Source organism: Akebia trifoliata, chromosome 4 (genome assembly GCF_017979445.1).
Source record: "Akebia trifoliata isolate Shusen 1 chromosome 4, ASM1797944v1, whole genome shotgun sequence".
Classification (NCBI taxonomy): Eukaryota; Viridiplantae; Streptophyta; class Magnoliopsida; order Ranunculales; family Lardizabalaceae; genus Akebia; species Akebia trifoliata.
In genome coordinates this window covers 39,307,056-39,329,450 of record NC_141378.1, presented here as the reverse complement: position 1 = coordinate 39,329,450, position 22,395 = coordinate 39,307,056, and the positions used below count along the sequence as shown (strand labels likewise).

General features: G+C 38.3%; 1 protein-coding gene across 3 annotated transcripts; it reads right to left on the bottom strand.

Annotated features, from left to right (window-relative positions):
* Positions 1 to 15,480: 15,480 nt before the first annotated feature.
* Positions 15,481 to 22,077, bottom strand: LOC147404920 (uncharacterized). 3 transcript variants are annotated; one of them, XM_086441023.1, is made up of 5 exons: positions 22,014 to 22,076; positions 21,740 to 21,901; positions 20,689 to 20,810; positions 16,974 to 19,241; positions 15,481 to 16,885 (listed from the first exon to the last, which is right to left on the bottom strand). In XM_086441023.1, exons 4-5 carry the CDS (start codon positions 19,237 to 19,239, stop codon positions 15,918 to 15,920), a joined length of 3,234 nt encoding a protein of 1,077 aa, XP_086297149.1. In that variant the 5' UTR covers positions 19,240 to 19,241; positions 20,689 to 20,810; positions 21,740 to 21,901; positions 22,014 to 22,076; the 3' UTR covers positions 15,481 to 15,917. The 3 variants fall into 3 exon arrangements, with proteins under 3 accessions (XP_086297149.1, XP_086297147.1, XP_086297148.1); XM_086441021.1 differs by lacking the exon at positions 20,689 to 20,810 and having other exon boundaries at positions 22,014 to 22,077; XM_086441022.1 differs by lacking the exons at positions 20,689 to 20,810; positions 22,014 to 22,076 and having other exon boundaries at positions 21,740 to 21,944.
* Between the last annotated feature and the right edge of the window lie 318 nt (positions 22,078 to 22,395).

Genomic DNA, 22,395 nt, shown 5'->3' with positions numbered 1-22,395 from the left:
TCACCAGTATACCCATGTAAAAAATATGAGACAAACAGTGTGACACGATAAAAATTTATCCTGTAAATACAGCTTGATTGAAAACTCAGATCAAGAAAGAATCTCCAATTTCATTATCTCAAAAGATGCAGTACAGAACAAGAAATCAGAATGAACTACCATTTTAAAATTTTGGTATTTTTACGCGATCAAAACAGTTTCAAAAATCCAAATTAATCATCAGTATAGCAACTCCAAAATTCTATTTTTACAACATAAAAAAATTAGTCCCAAAATTATGTTTGATATCACTAAAACAACCCTTAACATCCTAACATTTTTGTACCAAAAAATCGATTTTATAGCACGCAAACCTACCGACAAAATAAAGATTTTGTACATCGAAATGTCCAAAATTTGCATTTTTCCTTGTTAACATAGTCCTTAATCATGACTAGAAGTTTGTAGACACCCCTTTTTTCCCTCGCCTGATTAATCAACTCGTCAACCCGATCGCAACGGTTCCCAATAATGGATGTCTATTCCAATGCTTTATTTTGTTACCAGATATGTTTCAGAAATCCAAATGAAGTATCTCGAACTGACAAAACTTAGAAACCACGCTACGCTAGGAAAATACGACCCGAGAAACATATAAATCATCATCTTGCAGACTAAAAAGAAGCTTCACGATAAAAGTCACTAAAACGATCAAATTACCAAAATACCCCTAACCTTGAAACATCCTTAGAACCTACATTACGATTAGAAAAACTCATTCAAACACATAAAATAACAAATCGAAACCAAATAAATCATTTCGCCAATTTTCACAGAATTCAACAAAATTACGAAAATGCCCCTCATAAAGTTTACGACCATTTCATACAAAAAACTTCATAAATGACAAAAACCAACATTCCCATTGAATTCCTTATAAAAAACTGATTCCAAAACATCCTGGAACATTGAAAAACGACTTAAAGCGTAAAAAATCCTCTCCGAGGGCAAAACGGTAATTCTACAATTATAATAATTAAAATTTTTGAAATTAACAAATAAACCATTAAATAATGTAAAGTGAAACATTAATAAAATCAATTTAAAATTTTGAATCAAAAAATCGATCAATCAGACTTTCAGGCAAAATTGTTGATGGTTGCCAAGATATTTATTCAATGACCCCTCTATCTGGGAGCCCAAAGAATTAAAGATATAATAAAAAGGGGTTCTCCAAAAATTAAAGTCAATCAAGTAAGACTAAAGTCAATCTTAAAGTCAACCAAGTAAGATTAAAGTCAAGATATTAAAAGTCAACCAAGAAAGACTAAAGTCAATCTCATAAAATTAAAGTCAAAACGCTAAATCAAAATCCTAATCTAAACTAATCAAGTCAATCTCATAAGACTAAAGTCAAAACCCTAATTAAAACCCTAATCTAAACTAATCAAGTCAATCTCATAAGACTAAAGTCAAAACCCTAAATTAAAACCCTAAAGACTAAGTCAATCTCATAAGACTAAAGTCAAAATCCTAATTAAAACTCTAAAAAAAACCCTAATCAAACCCTAATTCTTCTAAAAAACTTTATAAATAGGAGCCTCCACACCCTATTTTCGTATCAAAGAAAAAATCATAGAAAAAGTAGGTCAAGAAGCCTCCACAACCTTCCCAAAACTCTAATTTTGAAGCCCCAACTCCTTACCTAACACCCATACTTCGATTTTAGCCTGAAAAACACCTAAAAATCCTTCAAAAACACCCTAAAATCCATAAAAAAGTTCAAAGAATCCAGATTTAAGAAAGAGATACTTTGCCTCGGAGATCAGAAATCAGATCCGGAGACAGAACGAAGCAAGGAGTACGGTACAAGGAACGGTTTTATTAGATCTGAGGGAATAAAATCATTGCGCTAGGAAAAGGTGAGCATTTTTATTTTTTTATTATTATTTAGGTCTTGTTAGCAATGTAGTTTTATTTGGGAATTAGTAGCTGGGCGGGGTTGGTGCCTAACACCTTCCAACCCCGTAACGTGATCCCCGGACCCGTATTTTTCTTCGTAGATTAGTTTATTTTTTTTTTAGAGTCAAAATTCGATTCTTAGACCGTAATAACTAGGTGGCGACTCCCAAACCTCAAAGGTCAAAAGCGGATCCACTCACCCCGCGGATCGAGGGTGCTTTCAAAGTTGCACCTAAAATTCGACATATGATTAGAAATTGGTGTAGTCATCTTGAATACCAACTCAGATTGAACTGTTCATCTGGAAAATGCTTTATTATATATATTTGCAGGTAGATGAGGTCAGAAATTAGAAGAATTTTCAAAGGTTGTCGAGGTGTCCAATTTGCTTAAAAAAGAACAAAGAATAACCTATTTATTCTTGCAATTATCTTTTGCTAATGAAATCCAAATTTTTTTTTTCTCCAATAGTTTCGTTTTTGTTTAGGAGTTAAATCTGTGGACATAAATAACTAACATCCAAAACTAAATTAGATGAAGATTTTATAATTATATAAATTAAACAATTAACATCCAAGAATCTATAACATTTTGACAAATAACATTAAAATTAGAATCTAAAATCCTAAAATAATTGAGAACAATCTGAGTTTCGATCAAAAGCCTTAACATGCCTTAAGATTAGATTAAAAAAAACCTAGCAAAAACTCACGACAAATCCGAGAGAGATCGAAACTTAGTTTGCTAAAATGTGATCTTATATGGATTTCCTCTACGATAGAAGGTAATTCAAAATGATTAGGGAAGGAGGAATCAAACAAAATCCTAAAACTTGCTTTAACAATAAAGAAAATATTTGAAACCCTAAATTAATTAAGGAAAATCCAAGATTCAATAAAAAACTTTAACATACCTAAAGATTCGATCACAAATCGAAAAAAGTGAGGGAGATCGAACAAAACCATAAAACTTTCGATCAAACGTCGATTGATTCTGTCTTAAAACTTGCAAATCGAAATCTGATTGCGTCTTCAAAATCATAGATTCAGTGAGTGAGAGATCGAGCGAAGATCTTTCGATCAACCTCCGATCGATTTCTTTCCAAAAAAAATTTTGATCGATTTACTTTCTAAAATGAAAAAGACTGATCGATTTTGAGAGAAATAATTAAGTAAGAGAGAGAGATACACTAAATTGGAACTGAGAGAGAGAGAGAGAGAGAGAGAGAGAGAAAACCAGAAGAGCGACGGATTCGAGAGAGAACAAGAGAGAAGAGCAGTTGAGTGAGAGTGAGAGGAGAGACATAGACGAGTAGAGAGTGTGAATGAGAGAAGAGAGAAGTTCGATAGAGACGAGTAAAGAGTAAGATAGAGCTTCTGTCGAAGGAATTTTTTTAGAAGGGCTATTGGCACCCCAACTTTTACTTATTACCTTCAGTTGGTTAAAACGACGATTAAATAATAGCAAAAAACTGTCGCAATTAGCGATAGCCTTTAGCAGTCGTTTTTAGTGCAATTGTGGTGTCGCAATAAACGCAATATGACGTAGTGACCATAACCAATCAACAACAAATGCCTATTGATCTGGTAATCAAGATGGACACTTGTCACCACCATAACTCATCTCCAAAAATCAATTCACCCAACCTTATCATTATCCTCAATAGCTAATCGATCCACACTCCATGTCATAACTTAACCTCAACAAGTTTTCCAAATCTCCATCACAAGCAATCCCCACACCCCTTCTCCTTAATCAACTCACCTAACCTACACTCACATACTCTTTTGCCATGTGTCACCATCTTCTCTACCCTCCTAAAATATCAATACCTAATCCCTTAAATAAGTCAATCTTTTTACCTAACACCCACACCCCTCAACCTTACCCAACACTCAACCTAGGTATAGGTTGCCTACCCAATCCAATTAGATTTTATTCATGAGTTTGGGTCAAAAGCAACCTACTTATTCTATTTCTATACTTACCCTCCCATTTACAAATCTCTAGTCATTTCCCACCACCCATTTTACCCCTAATAATCACTTCAAAACCTTATAAAACCCCACCTCATTCTCACAAACTCTTCTCATGCTTGAACTCTCTCTCTCTCTCAAGTTTCATACCTCTCGATCTCTAAAGAAACTCACCACCTCAACTCACTCAACTCTTAATTTAAAAGTCCATCAACCCTTAAACTCTACATTACAAGCCACTCAACTCAAGACCAAGAAACACTTCAAGAACACAAAAAAAGAAGAATAAAAGAAAAAGAACAAGAACAAGGAAGAGTAAGGAAAAAAAAAAATAATTTCTAATTCCCTCTTCTCTCCCTTTCATTCTTCCTCTTCTATCTTTCATTCTCTTTATTTTATTTTTTGGTTTTATATCAACCTTAAGATGTAGTGGACACCTTCACCTACACCTAGTAGATTGGGTCCCAAGGAAGAGTAGAAAAAAAAAAAATTTCTAATTCTTCCTCTTCTATCTTTCATTCTCTTTATTTTATTTTTTGGTTTTATATCAACCTTAAGATGTAGTGGACACCTTCACCTACACCTAGTAGATTGGGTCTCGACTTGATCAAAAGGGTAGCAGTAGAAAATCATTTTAAAAAATCTTTCTTAAAAATTCCTACACAATTTGCATCCACCACAAAATCATTTTCGATGCTAAGGCATAAGGCCTTCTCATTCTTTGAAAATGGGCTCTTAACGAACAAAACCCACACATTTTCAAAAATATGTTCTCAAGGCATTGATATAAGATGGATCTCTCTTTAATAAGGAATCCCATATTATCTAAGTCGGGATTAAAGTCCTTCGAACTCGAGGGCACAAAATCGGATTTTTTGATTTTCTTTCTTTTCGAAAATTGTCCGAATCTAAGACTACACCTAAGGTGGAGAAAGTAGGATACCTAGCACATTCCCTACTTTCTAAATGGACCCCTTATATAGATCTTAGGTAGATTAGTATCTTTATCTGTATGAGAATCACTATAAAAATGATTTTTCAAAACTATTTTTTGGGTGTCCATTCACACCCTTTTCTAAAAAAGAGTGGTGGTGACTTCAAATCCTTGTAGTTTTGATATTTGGACTTAAAAATTGTATAGCTATAACACTAATACTATGAAAAAATTATTTATAAATCAACTTTACTCAATGATTTTCTTTGTATATATCACTATTTTGTATTTGAATTCATTTTTAAATGTTTCAATTATATTGTTTATTAGCAGTAATAAATAAATAAAAGTAAAAAAAAGAATATCTTACTTAGATAACAAAAAAGAATCAAATTTGTTAAAAAAGAATAAAAAGAAATGCAATATTTAAAAAAAAAATGTGAGGCATATATATGCCTCACATTGAGGTGTATGATTTTAAGTTCCTCGGGGTTTGAGGTGTGAGGCTTAGTTGTTTAGGTTTCAACCTTCTACCTTAGGGCATCTTTAATGAGCCTCATCTTGAGGCGTGCTTCGAGGTGTAAGCCTCACAAACCTCTAAAACACTGTTTAAAATAACGACCTTTTGCACTTTATTTATTATCGCAAGAAAGTACTTCTGGTCCAAGATTTTTCTTAGCTTCAAGAAGATACTTTCGGGACAACAACTATGAAAAAAGTTAGTAGGCGTTTGGATAAGACTCCTTGACTACTTCTGACTCTTGCGGGGAGTTATAAGTCGTTTGGATGCGTTTTGATGAACAACTCCTTCGAAAAGTTACTCCGTGCAAGAGCAAGAAATTACTCTTTGTGAAGAAGTCGAGAAAACTTATTTCTCAAAACTCATCTTGCGGGGAGTCAAAATCTAACGGTTCGTTTTACCAAAATACCCTTAACTTTATTAATTTTCTATGAAAATATTCCTAATTCATTTGCCCTTAAATCAAATGAAAGAAATATTTATTAATATTAAAAAAAAAATTTAAATTTTGAGTATAATGGATTTAAACACATTATATTAATATTTAATATTTAAAATATTATATTATATTATATTAGTATTTATTTATATTATATTATATTAATATTTATAGTTAAACACATTATATTAATATTTAATATTTAAAATATTATATTATATTATATTAATATTTATAGTTAAAATGTCAAAAACAATATAGTTTGAAGGCATATTATGACACTAAAAGACAGTCTGTCAATTTTTTTTTTAAATTTTGAGTATAATGGATTTAAACACATTATATTAATATTTAATATTTCAAATATTATATTATATTAGTATTTATTATATTATATTATATTAATATTTATAGTTAAAATGTCAAAAACAATATAGTTTGAAGGCATATTATGACATTAAAAGACAGTCTGTTAATATTTTTTTTTTAAAATTTTGAGTATAATGGATTTAAAACACATATATTAATATTTAATATTTAAAATATTATATTATATTATATTAATATTTATAGTTAAAATGTTAAAAACAGTATAGTTTGAAGGCATATTATGACACTAAAAGACCAGTCTGTCAATTTTTTTTTTAATATTATGTCATATTATGTCAAAAATAGTCTGTCAAATTTTTTTAAAATTTTGAGTATAATGGATTTAAACATATTATATTAATATTTAATATTAAAATATTATATTATATTATATTAATATTTATTATATTACATTATATTAATATTTATAGTTAAAATGTCAAAAACAGTATAGTTTGAAGGCATATTATGACACTAAAAGATAATAAACAGTAACTGGTATAATATAAGGGTATTCTGGTCTTTTTTCTAGAAGTCATGAGAAGTCAGTATGGTTCCCAAACAGACTTCCAGCACAAAAGTACTTATGCCAGTACTTCACAGAGTTGATTGTCAAACGCCCTTTTCACACAGAATTACTTTTCCAACTCCTCCATAGAGTACTTCAGCTCCTATTCTTTGGAAGAGTAGTTCTGCTCCTAGTATCCAAACAGGCCCTTATTTTTAGTGATGGTGATTGTAGACATCAAAATTGAAATGGGTCTTCGTCGTTTTTTTCAAATTAATGAAAATCCCTTCAATTAAAATTGGGCCCATAAATTTAAATTGGGGCCATTGGTGGAACAACCACATATGGTTTGGATTTGGGCTTTCGCAGATAAAGCCCATGATTCAAATAAAATCAAGTGATCCATATGTTAAGTATTGGGCCCTATACCCAAATAAATGAGTTTGGCCCAATAATTATCCATTAAATCCTTAAAATGGGATTTGGACAAATTTAGCCTTTTAACTAAATCAATTAAACCTCTTTAAGTTGGGGTATAATTGGAAAGCTAAATTACCTTTAAGTCTATAAATACAAGAGCCTCTCTCATTGAGAGGGGATCTGGATCACTTTCTCTCAGAAGACAGAAGCTCTCCCTCTAGAGAAGAAGAAGCTCTCAAGCCCTCCTCCAGAGACAAAGCAAGGTTCTTCAGAGATCCGGACTCCGACTAAAGAGAAGATCAAGCATAAAGCCCTTCTCCGGAAGCCAAGAAAACCTTCTCAACCGATAAAGCGCGAAGCCCGGAGAGAAGAAAATCTACAGAAGCCTCTACAGAAGATCAAGCACAAAAAAAGCCACCGTCCAAGCAACCTTCTCAGCCGATAAAGCGCGAAGCACGGAGAGAAGAAAAGCTACATACGTCATCACTATTTTTGTACTTGACTGTTAATCAGAGGAAACACTGAGATCTGTATCCACTTTTCATCAAAAATCAATAAAATCATTTGCGATCTTATTTCACGGATCTCGAGGTAGATCCGTTGAAATTTATTGTCGACAAATTTCTGGCACGCCCGGTGGGACCATCTCAACCTCTCATCTTTCAGTCAACTGCAAGAACATCACCTAAAGCATCGATGGCATCTCGCAACGTCAACGCTATCGCATCTGCCGCTACTGAGAAAGGTAAGAAAATCCTTTCTTCCAATCTTGAATCTGATCAGGTTACTAGTCACGATCATCATGTGACACGAACAAAGACAAAGACTGGTGGAATCAAGCTAATGGAGCCTCTCCAGCATCACTCCAAGAAACGTGCCACAAAAACGGCACTTACCACGAAAGAATCGTGGGCGGACGTGGTAGAAGACGACTCGTCAGATTCTGGATCTGATTCGAAGTCAAGCGAGGGATCGTCTAGATCTTTATCGATTACTTCTCCGTCACAAACTCACACATCCATCAGAGCAGTGATGACAGCTGGAGCGTTAACAATGGAGGAACAAGTTGCCCAGATGGCAGACACCATCAACAAATTAACAAAAGCAATGGAAGACAAAGACATCCAGATTGCAACTCTCGCCAGCCGTTTGGAGCATAAAGACAAGGAGAATGAATCGAGTGCTGGACCTTCGCATCCTCCAGGATTCACCCCTGAAGCATACATGGCTCCGCACGAAGAGGAACAACGAGCAGACTATTCTGGTTCACGAAAAGCTACTCGAGATCCACCACAAGGCTCTGTTGCCTCGCTTTCTGTCCAACAACTGCAAGCAATGATTACTGACACCATTCGTGCTCAGTATGGGGGTATGCCACAATCCTCATTGGTTTACTCCAAACCCTACACTCAACGCATCGAACAAATGCGTCTTCCGGCAGGATATCAACCACCAAAATTCCAACAGTTCGAAGGAAAAGGCAATCCAAAGCAGCATATTGCCCACTTCATCGAAACTTGCAACAACGCCGGTACATTCGGTGATTTCATGGTGAAACAATTCGTTCGTTCCCTCCGAGGCAATGCATTCGATTGGTACACTGACTTGGAACCCAACTCAATAGACAGTTGGGATCAACTTGAAAGAGTGTTCCTCGGCCGCTTCTACAGCACTAGAAGAACAGTAAGTATGGTGGAGCTCGCTGCCTTCAAACAAAGAAAGGATGAACCAGTCATCGAGTACATAGAGCGATGGAGAAATCTTTCCCTCAACTGCATGGATCGACTCTCCCAATCTTCTGCTATCGAGATGTGTGTTCAAGGGATGCACTGGCAACTCCTTTACATCTTAAAAGGAATCAAGCCACACACTTTCGAAGAGCTTGCTACTCGAGCCCACGACATGGAGCAGAGTATAGCTGTGCATCAGACTCCACGACCAAGCGAGCCTCGAAGGCAAGAAAAGAAGGATGGCAAGTCCTTCAAAACTAAAGAAGTCTTATCCACCACTACCAGCAAACCTGTCAAAATCACAGGTAAAAGAAGAGAAGATCAGCCACGAGCTGATTCAACACAAGAAAAAGGAAAAGCTTGGAAAACTCTCAAAGAGCTTGAGGCAAAAGAGTACCCTTTTCCTGATGCTGATGTCTTGGGCATGTTCGAAGAGCTACTGAAGTTAAAGCTCATCGAACTTCCAATACCCAAACGACCTGAAGAAGCAGGTCGCGACAATGATCCGAGGTATTGTCGTTATCACAGGGTGATTAGTCACCCAATTGAAAAATGTTTCGTCTTCAAGGAGAAAATCATGGATTTGGCACGTCAAGGGAAAATTGAACTTGACTGTGCCGAAAATGTTGCTACTTCCAACATGACCTCTGTCACATTTGGATCTTTTGATCCAATATTCTTGACAAGTCAGTATGCTACGCAGATTTCATCTTCACAAATCACCAAAATTTTACCTCAACCATCACAACTCATATCCGTACATTCCGATGTTGAAAAGGCCCATCCCACGCTGGGGGCAAGGCCAAATCAAAGAAAAATCATCACATTTCCTACTTCACTTCAACAAGGACAACAATCTCATCCGGCTTGAAATTCAAAATCGAGTATCTCACAGTCTACCTCAGTTGACGACGAAGGGTGGACAGTTGTCACTCGTCGAAAAAGACGTCCTACATACGTGCCAACTCTTTCTACTCCAAAGCCAAAGAGAAATAGAAAAAAGTCAAAACCAAGTACAGGGTCAAAGAAACGAAAGAAAGCAACAAAGAAGAAGGCTTTCCGAGTTCCGCCTGCAGACCCCGAAGACATCCTTCAGCAACCTCCTCGTGTGCCAGTCACACTTCTAGAATTCTTACCCAAGAAGCTCTTAAAGGAAGTCTGCACGGTTTCATGTCATCAAGTAGAAGCAGAAGTGCTAGAAGATGATGTCGGTGATAGGTCCGAAGAACATCCTACTACTTCCAGTAATGGAGATCAAAGACTTGAGAAAGACAATAGCACTTCGGAAATAGAAGATTCGCAAGTCGACTTGGATTTGTCCAGTGAATTCCAAAAAGTTCAGCTTACTTCAAAGCAAAGCTCGACTGATTCAAAAAAGGAAGTTCAACCTGACATAAATCCACAACAAGACAGTATGTGTATGGCCACAATCACCTTTACTGACGAGGATCTCCAATTAGGGTCTCGACCTCACAATAGGCCTCTTTATGTTACAGGTTATGTGAGGGAAACTAAAATTCAAAGAATCCTCCTGGATTGTGGTTCTGCGGTCAACATCATGCCAATTCGTACTATGAAACAAGTTGGCATCTCATCGGATCAACTTGCTCGCAGTAAGTTGATGATTCAAGGCTTCAACTTAGGAGGTCAAAGAGCGATTGGCATGATAAGAGTCAAGCTTTCTATCGCAGATTTGGAGTCAACAGCGCTCTTCCACGTGATTGATTGTAAAACTTCATATCACTTGCTTCTCGGTCGACCGGCTGCATGAAACTGGGGTAGTACCATCCACGTTACATCAATGCTTCAAGTATTACCAAGATGGTGTGCAGAAACGTGTAATAGCCGAAGATCAACCGTTTGACAAGGCAGAAACGTATTTTGCAGATGCGAAATTTTATTTGGAGGGGATGTCATTCAAGAAGCACTTCCAGTTTCGGTACCTCCTTCTAGTAAGCAAAAAATCGACAAAGGAAAGCATACTATGAAGGATGCCGAGGAAATTTTTCCTGGTCTTCCACTTCAGAAAGAACGTAGTAAGAAACAAGAACCAGAAACTCAACAGATCGAGGTGAGTCAATCAATGGTGGACGCGTCATCCACAATTGTGTTGCCAACCCCAATGCTTCGTTACGTGCCACAATCGAGACGGAAGCCGGGACAATCACCTTTCGAAGAGATTTCTTCAAAGACCAAACCTTCTGTCTCTAAAATCGAATTGGAGACGTTGAAAGAAGAGTTAACCTTTCCGGTTACACCTCTCCAAAAATCTTACGTAGTAAGGACACCCGTGAAAAGTATTATCCCAACTACATCAATCACGAACAGCATCGCGAAGGTAGAGTCTGAAAGTTGGTTCGGTCCTAAAACTTCAAAGTTATTCGAAATTGCTGGTTATGGAAAAGGTGAACCCGTACGATTGGGCGAACTACTACCAACTGATCAAATTCATGGTTTGACTGCAACACAAGTCAAACTCGTTCGAGCTGGAGAAAAAGTTTCATTCACACGAGCGGGACTAGGTTATACGTCAGAGGCTCCAATCAAAATTTCTAAGATGAAGACGGCTTCTTCACAACATACTACAGTAGAGGTCATCGATGAGTCTGTAGAAGAAACACCAATTTCACGAATATCGGTCTTTGATCGAATTGGTGGCCACATCTCGACCACGTCGGTATTTGATCGATTGGGTGCTTTAGATGATCGTCATGATGTAAAATTCATAAATCTCGTGCGTCTGCTCTATCTAGACTTGGTCAAAAGGTTGGAGTAAAAATACGAAGAGAATCGCGACGTCAACCTAAGCAATGAATAAACATGTGGAGCATAAAGATAGTAGTGGCTTGCATAGCGCTATTCCATCTCGCATGAAACGACAAGCAGCTTTAGAAGTCTCGATATCAGATGCATTGATTGTGAAGCGACGCACCATCATCCTCACAAACCAAACGGGTAACAACCAAACTTCAACTGTTGGAACAAACAATTCTGAAGATGTTGTTTCTGTAAATCATATTACCATTGAGGAATTCCCTGAAGAAAATTCTACTTCGTCAGATGAAGAACTCGAAAGTGCTCCACCGATCTTTGAAGAAGGCGGACAGGCCACTGTCGACGACCTAAAAGAAATAAATCTTGGGACAATTGAAGAGCCGCGACCCACGTTCGTCAGTACTCTTCTAAACCAGCATGAAGAATCTGAGTACCTCAAGTTGCTACAAGAGTATAGAGATGTATTTGCTTGGACTTACAAAGAAATGCCAGGACTTGATCCGAAGATCGCTGTTCATCAGCTCGCAGTTAAACACGGAGTTCGCCCAATAAAACAGGCACAACGTCGTTTTCGACCAGAGTTGATACCACAAATTGAGACAGAGGTCAACAAGTTGATAGAAGCTAGCTTCATCCGAGAAGTAAAATATCCAACCTGGATTTCCAACATAGTTCCGGTAAGAAAGAAGAATGGACAAATTCGAGTATGTGTCGATTTTCGCGACTTGAATAATGCATGTCCAAAAGACGATTTTCCGCTTCCAATCATAGAACTTATGGTTGATGCAACCACAGGACATGAAGCTTTGTCTTTCATGGATGGATCTTCTGGTTACAATCAAATTCGAATGTCGCCAAAAGACGAGGAGCTTACAGCCTTTCGTACCCCAAAAGGTATATATTGTTACAAAGTTATGCCTTTTGGACTTAAGAATGCTGGTGCCACTTACCAGCGAGCTATGCAGAAAATCTTTGATGACATGCTACATGACAAAGTCGAATGTTACGTTGACGACCTAGTAGTAAAGTCCAAGAAAAGAGAAGATCACTTACAACATCTACGTGATACCTTCGACAGATTACGACGGTATCAGCTCAAGATGAATCCATTAAAATGTGCTTTTGGAGTTACCTCAGGTAAATTTTTGGGATTCGTGGTTCGGCATCGTGGTATTGAAATCGACCGAAATAAAATTGAAGCCATTCAAAAAATGCCGGCACCAAAGAACATTCATGAACTCAAAAGTTTACAAGGTCGACTTGCCTACATTCGTAGGTTCATCTCAAACTTAGCTGGGCGTTGTCATCCCTTCAGTCGATTGATGAAGAAAGATACATCATTTGAATGGGATGAAGCTTGTGAGAATGCTCTGAAAAGCATCAAGGAGTATCTTCTCAAGCCTCCCGTTCTTTCTGCACCAATTCCTGAAAGGCCACTGATTCTCTATATTAGTGCACAAGAAATGTCACTAGGAGCATTGTTGGCTCAAGAAAATGATGAAGGAAAAGAAGGTGCACTCTACTACTTGAGTCGAACTCTTGTTGGAGCAGAAGTAAATTATTCACCCATCGAGAAGACATGTTTAGCGCTCATCTTTGCCACAAAGAAACTCCGGCACTACATGTTGTCGCACACAATCCGACTCACTGCGCGAGCTGATCCACTCAAGTACATCATGACAAGGCCAGTCTTGTCGGGAAGACTAGCTAAATGGGCCCTTCTCTTATCAGAATTTGAAATTATTTACATCCCTCAAAAGGCTGTAAAAGGGCAGGCGTTAGCCGATTTTCTTGCTGATCATCCTATTCCAGCTGAATGGGAATTGTCTCACGACTTGCCCGACGAAGAAGTATTCTCTATTGATGTGCTTCCAGCTTGGAGAATGTTCTTTGATGGCGCAGCTAGAAGAGATGGAGCGGGGGCAGGTGTAATTTTTATCACCCCACAAAATGAAGTATTGCCATTCTCGTTTGTCTTGACGAAACTATGTTCAAACAATGTTGCAGAATACCAATCGTTGATAATTGGTTTAGAACTCGGGCTAGAGATGAAGTTACACCAACTCTATGTGTATGGGGACTCACAACTTGTCATCAATCAACTCTCAACAGAGTATGACGTTCGAAAACATGAATTGGTACCTTATCACCAGTATGCTACACAACTTCTAAGTCAGTTTGAAGATACCATCATCAAACACATACCAAGAGCCGAAAACAAGCAGGCTGACGCTTTAGCTAGTCTTGCTGCAAGTTTGGCTATGCCAGAGGGAGAGACAATGAGTATCCCTATCTGCCATAGGTGGGTACTACCTCCTTTGATAGAAGAAAATTGCGAGTCGCATGAAGCAAACATCATCGAAATAGCCGAAGTCAAAGATTGGAGACAGCCACTTATCGACTATCTACAGCATGGGAAGCTGCCAGACGACTTAAAGCATAAAATCGAAATACGTCGTAGGGCACCTCGATTTTTATATTTCAACGATAAGTTATACCGTTGCTCTTTCGACGATATCTTAATGAGATGTCTCGGAGATGATGAAATCCGAGATGCTTTAAAAGAAGCACACTCTGGAGTGTGCGGTTCACATCAGTCAGGGCCGAAACTCCATCACAGTCTGAAGAGGATGGGATTTTACTGGCCAACTATGGTGAAAGATTCTCTAAACCATGCAAAGAGGTGTAAAGCTTGTCAATTTCATGGAGATTACATTCGTCAACCACCGGAGCCATTGCATCCTACAATCGCATCTTGGCCCTTTGACGGGTGGGGACTTGATGTCGTTGGACCACTCCCAAAATCTTCAAGGCAACATCTCTATATCCTCGCCGCAACAGATTACTTTTCTAAGTGGGCAGAAGCAGTTCCCCTTCGAGAGGTCAAGAAAGAAACGGTAGTCGACTTCATCAAAAGTAATATCGTCTTCCGTTACGGCATTCCACGATATATCATGACAGATAATGGGAAATCTTTTAGCAATACGCTGATGGATCAATTCTGCATGAAGTTTAACATTAAGCAGAGATGTTCTACAATGTACAACGCTGCAGCAAATGGACTCGCTGAAGCCTTCAACAAAACTCTTTGCAAGCTTCTTGAGAAGATTGTCTCAAAATCGAAAAAAGATTGGCATGAACGAATTGGAGAAGCATTATGGGCATACAGAACCTCATACCGCACCTCCACACAAGCCACACCTTACTCATTGGTTTATGGAGTTGAAGCTGTTCTCCCATTGGAACGACAGATACCTTCATTAAGGATTGCAATCCAAGAAGGTTTGACCTGCGATGAGAATGCCAAAGTTACGTCTAGCTGAACTTGAAGCATTGGATGAAAAGAGATTGGAAGCACAACAATGGCTAGAATGTTACCAAGCCTGTCTGTCACGTGCATTCAATAAGAAAGTTCGACCACGTTCTTTTCAAGTTGGCGATTTAGTTCTCGCTGTACAACGACCAATCATCCTCTCACACCGTTCTGGAAAGAAGTTTGATCCAAAATGGGATGGGCCTCATGTAGTGAAAGAAGTATACACTAATGGTGCATATCTTCTTGTAACACCAGAAGGATTACGTCTTGGTCCAATTAACGGAAATTCCTAAAAAGATACTATGCTTAAAGAATGACGCTCCCCAGCACGAGCCTAAACTGTTTGACAACGCTCCCCAGCACGAGCCTAAACTGTTTGACAACGCTCCCCAGCACGAGCCTAAACTGTTTGACAATGCTCCCCAGCACGAGCCTAAACTGTTTGACAACGCTCCCCAGCACGAGCCTAAACTGTTTGACAATGCTCCCCAGCACGAGCCTAAACTGTTTGACAACGCTCCCCAGCACGAGCCTAAACTGTTTGACAATGCTCCCCAGCAAGAGCCTAAACTGTTTGACAATGCTCCCCAGCACGAGCCTAAACTGTTTGACAATGCTCCTCGGCACGAGCCTAAACTTTTTAGCAATACTCATTATCGTTCGAGCTTAAACTACATGATACTCCTGACCCGCATGAGTTAAAACTGTGAACGGTCCAAAAAAAAAAAGAATTGAGCTCGCTAGATTGAAAACCCGAGAGGGCGATCTAGGCAAAACTTAGAGCATCCATCTGAACTACGTTATGGTTTGATCCCGTTTTTGGGTACGTAGGCAGCCTGTAAAGTTACTTCAGGTTCAACCACATCAAAAAAAAAAAAAAAGATATACTCGTATAAGGAAAAGGGGGAATTTTATTAATTTCAAATGAAGTGAACAATGATATAATTTCCTAAGTCCTATACAGTAAAAAATAAATAAATAAATAAAACTTAATATAAAGAAGTAAGGTTCCAAAACTTCTTCTTCAAAGACTCTCTCTCGGCTTCGCAAGCAGCTATTTCATCATCATCAATGATTGGAGCATTAGATAAGCGAGTACACTCCGCTTCAACAGTAAGTAGAGCCTCCTCCTCTTCCTGAACTTGAGTATTAAGAGATTCTTTAGAAGCAGCGACCTGTGGTAGCATTTCTCTGATTTGAGTCAACTCGATTTCTATCTCAACTTCTCGTTTAGTCAGTTCAACTTCTTTATCTTTAACTTCAGTCAGTTGCGTACGTAAACTATCCACTGATTGACGTTTTAGTTGAGCTTCCTGATCTAAGACAGATAGCTGAAGATCCCTATCATCTGCTGACAAAGATGATAAAGCCTTCTCTCGTCTTGAAAGATACGCTTCTACTCCAGTTATAAGTGATTCGAAGAAGTTAGCAAAAGGCATAGGATCAGTTCTGAAAGCATTCTTGAGAGAAGAGATGATGGCCGGCATATGAAGTGATTGCCATTCTCTTAGGTTGGAAAAGCCAATATTGAGCATCAACTCAACCCTAGATCGAAGGAATTCATCACGAGCTCTATGTAATGCTTGTTGAACGCATAAGTCGATGTCACTATCATGTAAAGAAGCTTGTCGAGTTTGGGTAGAAATAGTAAGCATTCCACGTGACTTCGGAACAATCACAGATGAATCAACCAACTTATTAGAAGTAGGTAAAGCCAATGCGGTAGGAGCCGTATGTGTAGTTGAAGTTGATGAAATGCCATGAGAATTTTGACGAGGACATGAAGAAACCTCATCCCCATCACTCTTTGAGGGGTCTTCAGTAGCAATCAATTCCGAAAGCCCTCTACTAAGATGACTGACATTCAAAACATCTCCCATACCCGAGAAGGCAGGGAAGATTGGAAAATCTTCTGAGGCGAACAAATCGGCAATGGAATGTATATTGGTTGATGATTCTGCGAGATCAATTAAATCACAAAAGATTATACATTTAAAAAAAAAAACATGAAATTTCTAAGAAAGGAAAAAAGTGTGTAAAGTTACCTTTCCTAGGAGACACATCATTCTCAGCTTCAGCTTCTTGCCTATCCGGAGTCACACTCGTATCTTTAGGCTTAGTCTGAACAACAGGCTTCAAAGAACTAACGGGACTTGATTTATGAACAACTTGTTCTACATCTACCCCAAGAATGTTGGCCTGTTCTGTTCGAGTAGTCGTTGGAGTCGGCAGTATTTTTTTGAAACGCAATTTCAATCTACGTTCTGCAATGACATTTTGCGTATCATCAATGCTAGTGTGTTCTATTCTTCTTTTTCGAGAAGGTTTTTGCGTGACAAGCAAAGCACGACGTGCCTCACGATCTTCAAATCCTTTTCTTTCATCAAAATTAAAGTTCGGAACGGAGACGCTATCTTCAAGAAGACGAAAATCAAGGGCATCCAAATGAGGTAGTACATCTTGAACCCACCAATCCCTATAACTCTTATCAAATTGCCGGTTCATGTCTTGCACTTTTGGAGGAATAAAAAAATTGACTCGACTTTTGGTCTGAGTCAAAGACAACCATAAACTGTATAACTCTATCCCATCCACGGATCTTGTGAAAGGAATCGGAGTTCCAGGGATACGTTGACGAAAGCCTTGTTGACGAGCAAACCTGTGAGGGCTATACATTTCCACCTCGTAAACATCACCATATCGAAACATAACAAATCCAGGACGACAGCTTATCATGAAAGCTTGAATTTCAGAAGGATCATCACCATCATCAGTCCGCATCCTTCTATGACCTTTTGGCGGCCAAATCTCTTCCGGATACCATTTAAAATCACTAGAATCCATGGTTCTTATCAGATTCCTTGCATCTTTAGCACTATCTTCCCAATAAAAGTATGAGTTGGAAACACCAGCTGTGCGAACCAAATACGGAGGTCCAAAGTCAGCATCAATGCTACCAAATACTCCCCGAGGAAAATGAAGTCCAACCCACCCAAATAAGTAATGAAGGGGACAATAACTCGTGGAGGCACCTACAACTTTCTGTGTTTTCATACCCCAATAAGTCTGAGTTAGACCTTTGTATAAACAACACAGAAGTGGAGGTACCAAGCTGAACGTAGTACCTCGGGCCATCAATGCTGCCACCTTGAAAGTACCTGGACGAATAACATCACCATTCTCACAAGGGAGAATAAAACGACACAACCACAAGGAGAGGTATGCAGCTGTCATAGCTTCATCTTCAACATTCTGATTTGCAAGAAAACCGAGCCTGATAAATGGATTTTCTCCCTCCTTACGACCCCCCTTAGCCAAAGAAACTCGAGAAGAAAAGGGTCTTTGTAATTTTGTTCTAGGGTATTGACGGCCATTACGATTAATGTAGAACGATTTTGCCCTTTCTTTATACTCTACTGTCAGACGAGGATTAGAAATTCGTTCAGCTTTAACATACCAGAAATCAAGCCACTCACTGTGACTAACATAGTCACTCCCTTTTTCAAGAATCAGTAAAGCATATGCCTTGAACAGATACTGACAGGAAAGAGGAAGCCCTGAAATACCGTTGCAACCCATGAGTTCATTGAGACTGGGTACTACTTCTTCATAATACTCACCGGTGATAGAAAGCCCAGAAATCTTTTGCATTTCCCATAAAGAAATGCCAACTTCCCCACGACCTGTCACAAAAGTATTGGTTTCGGGACACCAAAACTCACACAAAGCCCGGTACATACCATTAGGACGACTGTACTCCTTACTAGCTGCAAATATAGCTTCACCAAGGGAAGCTGTCGACTTTCTGCTTTGTAGTTTATGGCTCACATCCAAACTCCAGTCCCAAAAACCACTGAGATATCGAATGTCGCCTCGAGGTTCAATATCCGAACCCCATCGAGTGAAACGTTGCATGATTTTCTGTGCCAAAACAGCCTGTGGACAATTAAGAGTTCGATCATGATGTGGAGGATGACATAAAGATGGCTGACGCTCCGTATCAATCTCATCTCCAGGAAGTAGGTCAACCGTTGAAGGATATTCACTCAAAGCTGCCAAATCAAGTGATGTGTCCCTTTCTGTATCATGTGCCTTCAAAGGACCAGTCATCGGTGTGTGCACTGCAAGTTTCAGCTCCATAGATGAAATATTTCCTCCTTTTGAATGACCAGATATCATAACATGGGGAAAACAAAGCCATTTTCCTTTCTGAGAAGGATCTGCATGGTCATCTACCCAACCTTCACGCGGTAAGCTTCGTTTGGAACGATTCTTATTCCTTAAACCTTTGGAAAGGGTGTCCCTAGCCATCTCTGCGAAATTTCAATGAAAAAGAAAAGAATAAACACATTTATTCAAAAAAAAAAAAAAAAAAGTCTTACTAAGTACTAGTGTCACATTGACTAAAAGTATATAAGAGTATGAATAAAAATCCATCATGTTCAATAGTGCTATGGCGCTAGAGGTTAGCCAATTGACGTTTGTCCACTAGTTGACATTGTCCACTCTTAAGCACTAATGATAAATGACTGCTTTAGAGCTTGGCCAACTAACTAGACAAATAGATCGTCGCATGGTTCTTCTACTTGAACAAATCCTGCTTCAAGTAATTTTTCAAGCCAATTGACGTTTGTCAGCCAGTTGACATTGTCACCTCTTAAGCACTACTGATGAACAGCTATGCTAGAGATTGGCCAGCCGGCTGGACAAATAGCTCGTCGCATGGTTCTTCTGTATGAACAAATCTTACTTCAAGTGATTCTTTAGCCAATTGACGTTTGTCAACCGATTGACATTGTCCACTCTTAAGCATTATTGATGAACAATTGCTTTAGAGATTAGTCAATTAGTTGGACAAATGGATCGTCGCATGGTTCTTCTGTTTGAACAAATCCTGCTTCAAGTAATTTTTCTAGCCAATTGACGTTTGTCAGCCAGTTAACGTTGTCACCTCCTAAGCACTACTGATGAACAGCTATGCTAGAGATTGGCCAACTAGCTGGACAAATAGATCGTCGCATGGTTCTTCTTTTTGAACAAATCCTGCTTCAAGTAATTTTTCTAGCCAATTGACGTTTGTCAGCCAGTTGACGTTGTCACCTTCTAAGCACTACTGATGAACAGCTATGCTAGAGATTGGCCAACTAGCTGGACAAATGGATCGTCGCATGGTTCTTCGGTTTGAACAAATCCTGCTTCAAGTAATTTTTCTGGCCAATTGACGTTTGTCAGCCAGTTGACGTTGTCACCTCCTAAGCACTACTGATGAACAGCTATGCTAGAGATTGGCCAACTAGCTGGACAAATGGATCGTCGCATGGTTCTTCGGTTTGAACAAATCCTGCTTCAAGTAATTTTTCTAGCCAATTGACGTTTGTCAGCCAGTTGACGTTGTCACCTCCTAAGCACTACTGATGAACAGCTATGCTAGAGATTGGCCAACTAGCTGGACAAATGGATCGTCGCATGGTTCTTCGGTTTGAACAAATCCTGCTTCAAGTAATTTTTCTAGCCAATTGACGTTTGTCAGCCAGTTGACGTTGTCACCTCTTAAGCACTACTGATGAACAGCTATGCTAGAGATTGGCCAACCGGCTGGACAAATAGCTCGTCGCATGGTTCTTCTACGGGTACATATCTCATTATGCAATTCTTTTGACAAATCAACAATGTTCGCCCCAAACATGATTAATGTACCCTGTTGCAAATCATTGTATACAAGAGCAAAAGGTATTAAAAATTTCAAGTCTGGGATATTACTTTGTTTTGGTAATGACAGAGACTAAAGCTTTAAGTTGCCGAGAAACTCTAAGTGACTGAGAAGCAATAACAAGGATTAAAGCTTTTAGTTGCCGCTCACGTTCCAAAAATCAAGAGAGAACCTGAATAAAAAAATTCGATGAGGAATTTTGAAAAAAAAAATTCTTTGGTTTGTTGCAAGCAAAAATCGATGTGCAAATAGACATCCCTTTTTGGTGTGTTACAAATAAAGGCCGGTCCATTAATAGAACTTCTAAAAAAAAAAAAACCTTCTGTTGAGGGATTTGTAGAGTTCACTCCTCATCTTCTTCAATCGATCACTCGGATAAAAGTGGATGAAAATCATGGATCATCGTAATCGGTAGAAGATGACGTTGTTCAGGCTATTAAAAAAAAAAGACTTCTTTCTTTCTTAAATTTTTATTCAAGACGAGTTCTTCTCTCTCTGTCCTGGAAGAACAGAAAGGATGAGTTTTATGAGGTGTGGAAGCAAAATCTGAAGAGCTTGAAAAGTGGAACCAAGAGTTTGATTCTAATTAAATGTCTGTTAAGACAGACACTTGATTTACATAAATCTGAACCTCAACCAACGCATGGATACGCTGATAGTTCTACAACCTTTAAAAAAAAAAACAGAGAAAGGACACTGGCTACTTCCAATTCTTTTCAGTAAAAAAAGCAGAGAAAAGAAGACCCCTTTAGTATATCTTGTAAATATCAAGATTCTTTGCTTGAAAAATTCGACAAAATTAAAATTCCTTGAATCCTTACATACAGTGATTATATATATAATCCAAAACGTGCAGACGACTCACTTTTAATGATAAAAAGATTTTTTTTTTATCTTCTTTTTCTGCTTAAAAAAAAAAAAAAAAGAAAAAGAGAGAGAGGACCTGTGAAAATGTACAACATGTACATATACATCTGCGTATCAGTGGATGCGATGTGGGCTATGCGTACATGTATGTGTTGCATTGTGAATACAAGATACAGAGTCTGTTTTGGTAAATAAAAAAATTTAGAAAAGAAGAAGGAAAAAGAGAAGAAGTACCTGCCAGCATATGTCACTCCAAGGTTATTGCTGAAACGTTGGAGAAGTTCCCAACGTCGGCTGTTGGGAATGACTCTGTTCGAGAATCGAACGGAAAAAAGAAAAAGAAGAGATTGAACGAAGGAGAGAAGCCTTCAACACATAAACAAACCCATCCAGTCTCTGCGATTTATTTATATAAGGTTAGAGTCCAACTCCTCTTTAAACTCGTTGTCGAGTTTGGGTGCAACAAAAACTCTAGTTTTAAAGAAGACGAAGAGGACAGAGGACATACCTGCTGATATTCTTTCCTCAAAATCTGAAACTTGCCGAAGGTAAACCTGTTGCAGCCGTTTTGGATCGTTTATAAAGAAAAGATACGTGGAGTTTTGTAACTCTATGTTAGTGTTTGGGTTGAAGTGGAAGAACTAATCAAAGTCGGACTCTTTGATACGTTGGAAAGCAAGGGAAATTTGGGTTCTTCAAGTAAATAATTTTCTAAATTTAAAATCCAATCTTCCGACGTAAACAATGGCGATCTCAACCACAATTCCATTAAAACAGGGCCTTAAACGAGTTGAACTCTCTTTAAAATAGAGTTTTAAATGAGTTGAATTTACTATCGAAGGTAGATTTGTTTGATCGGGCTGACCATCAACAGCAGCCGCGCATTCTGT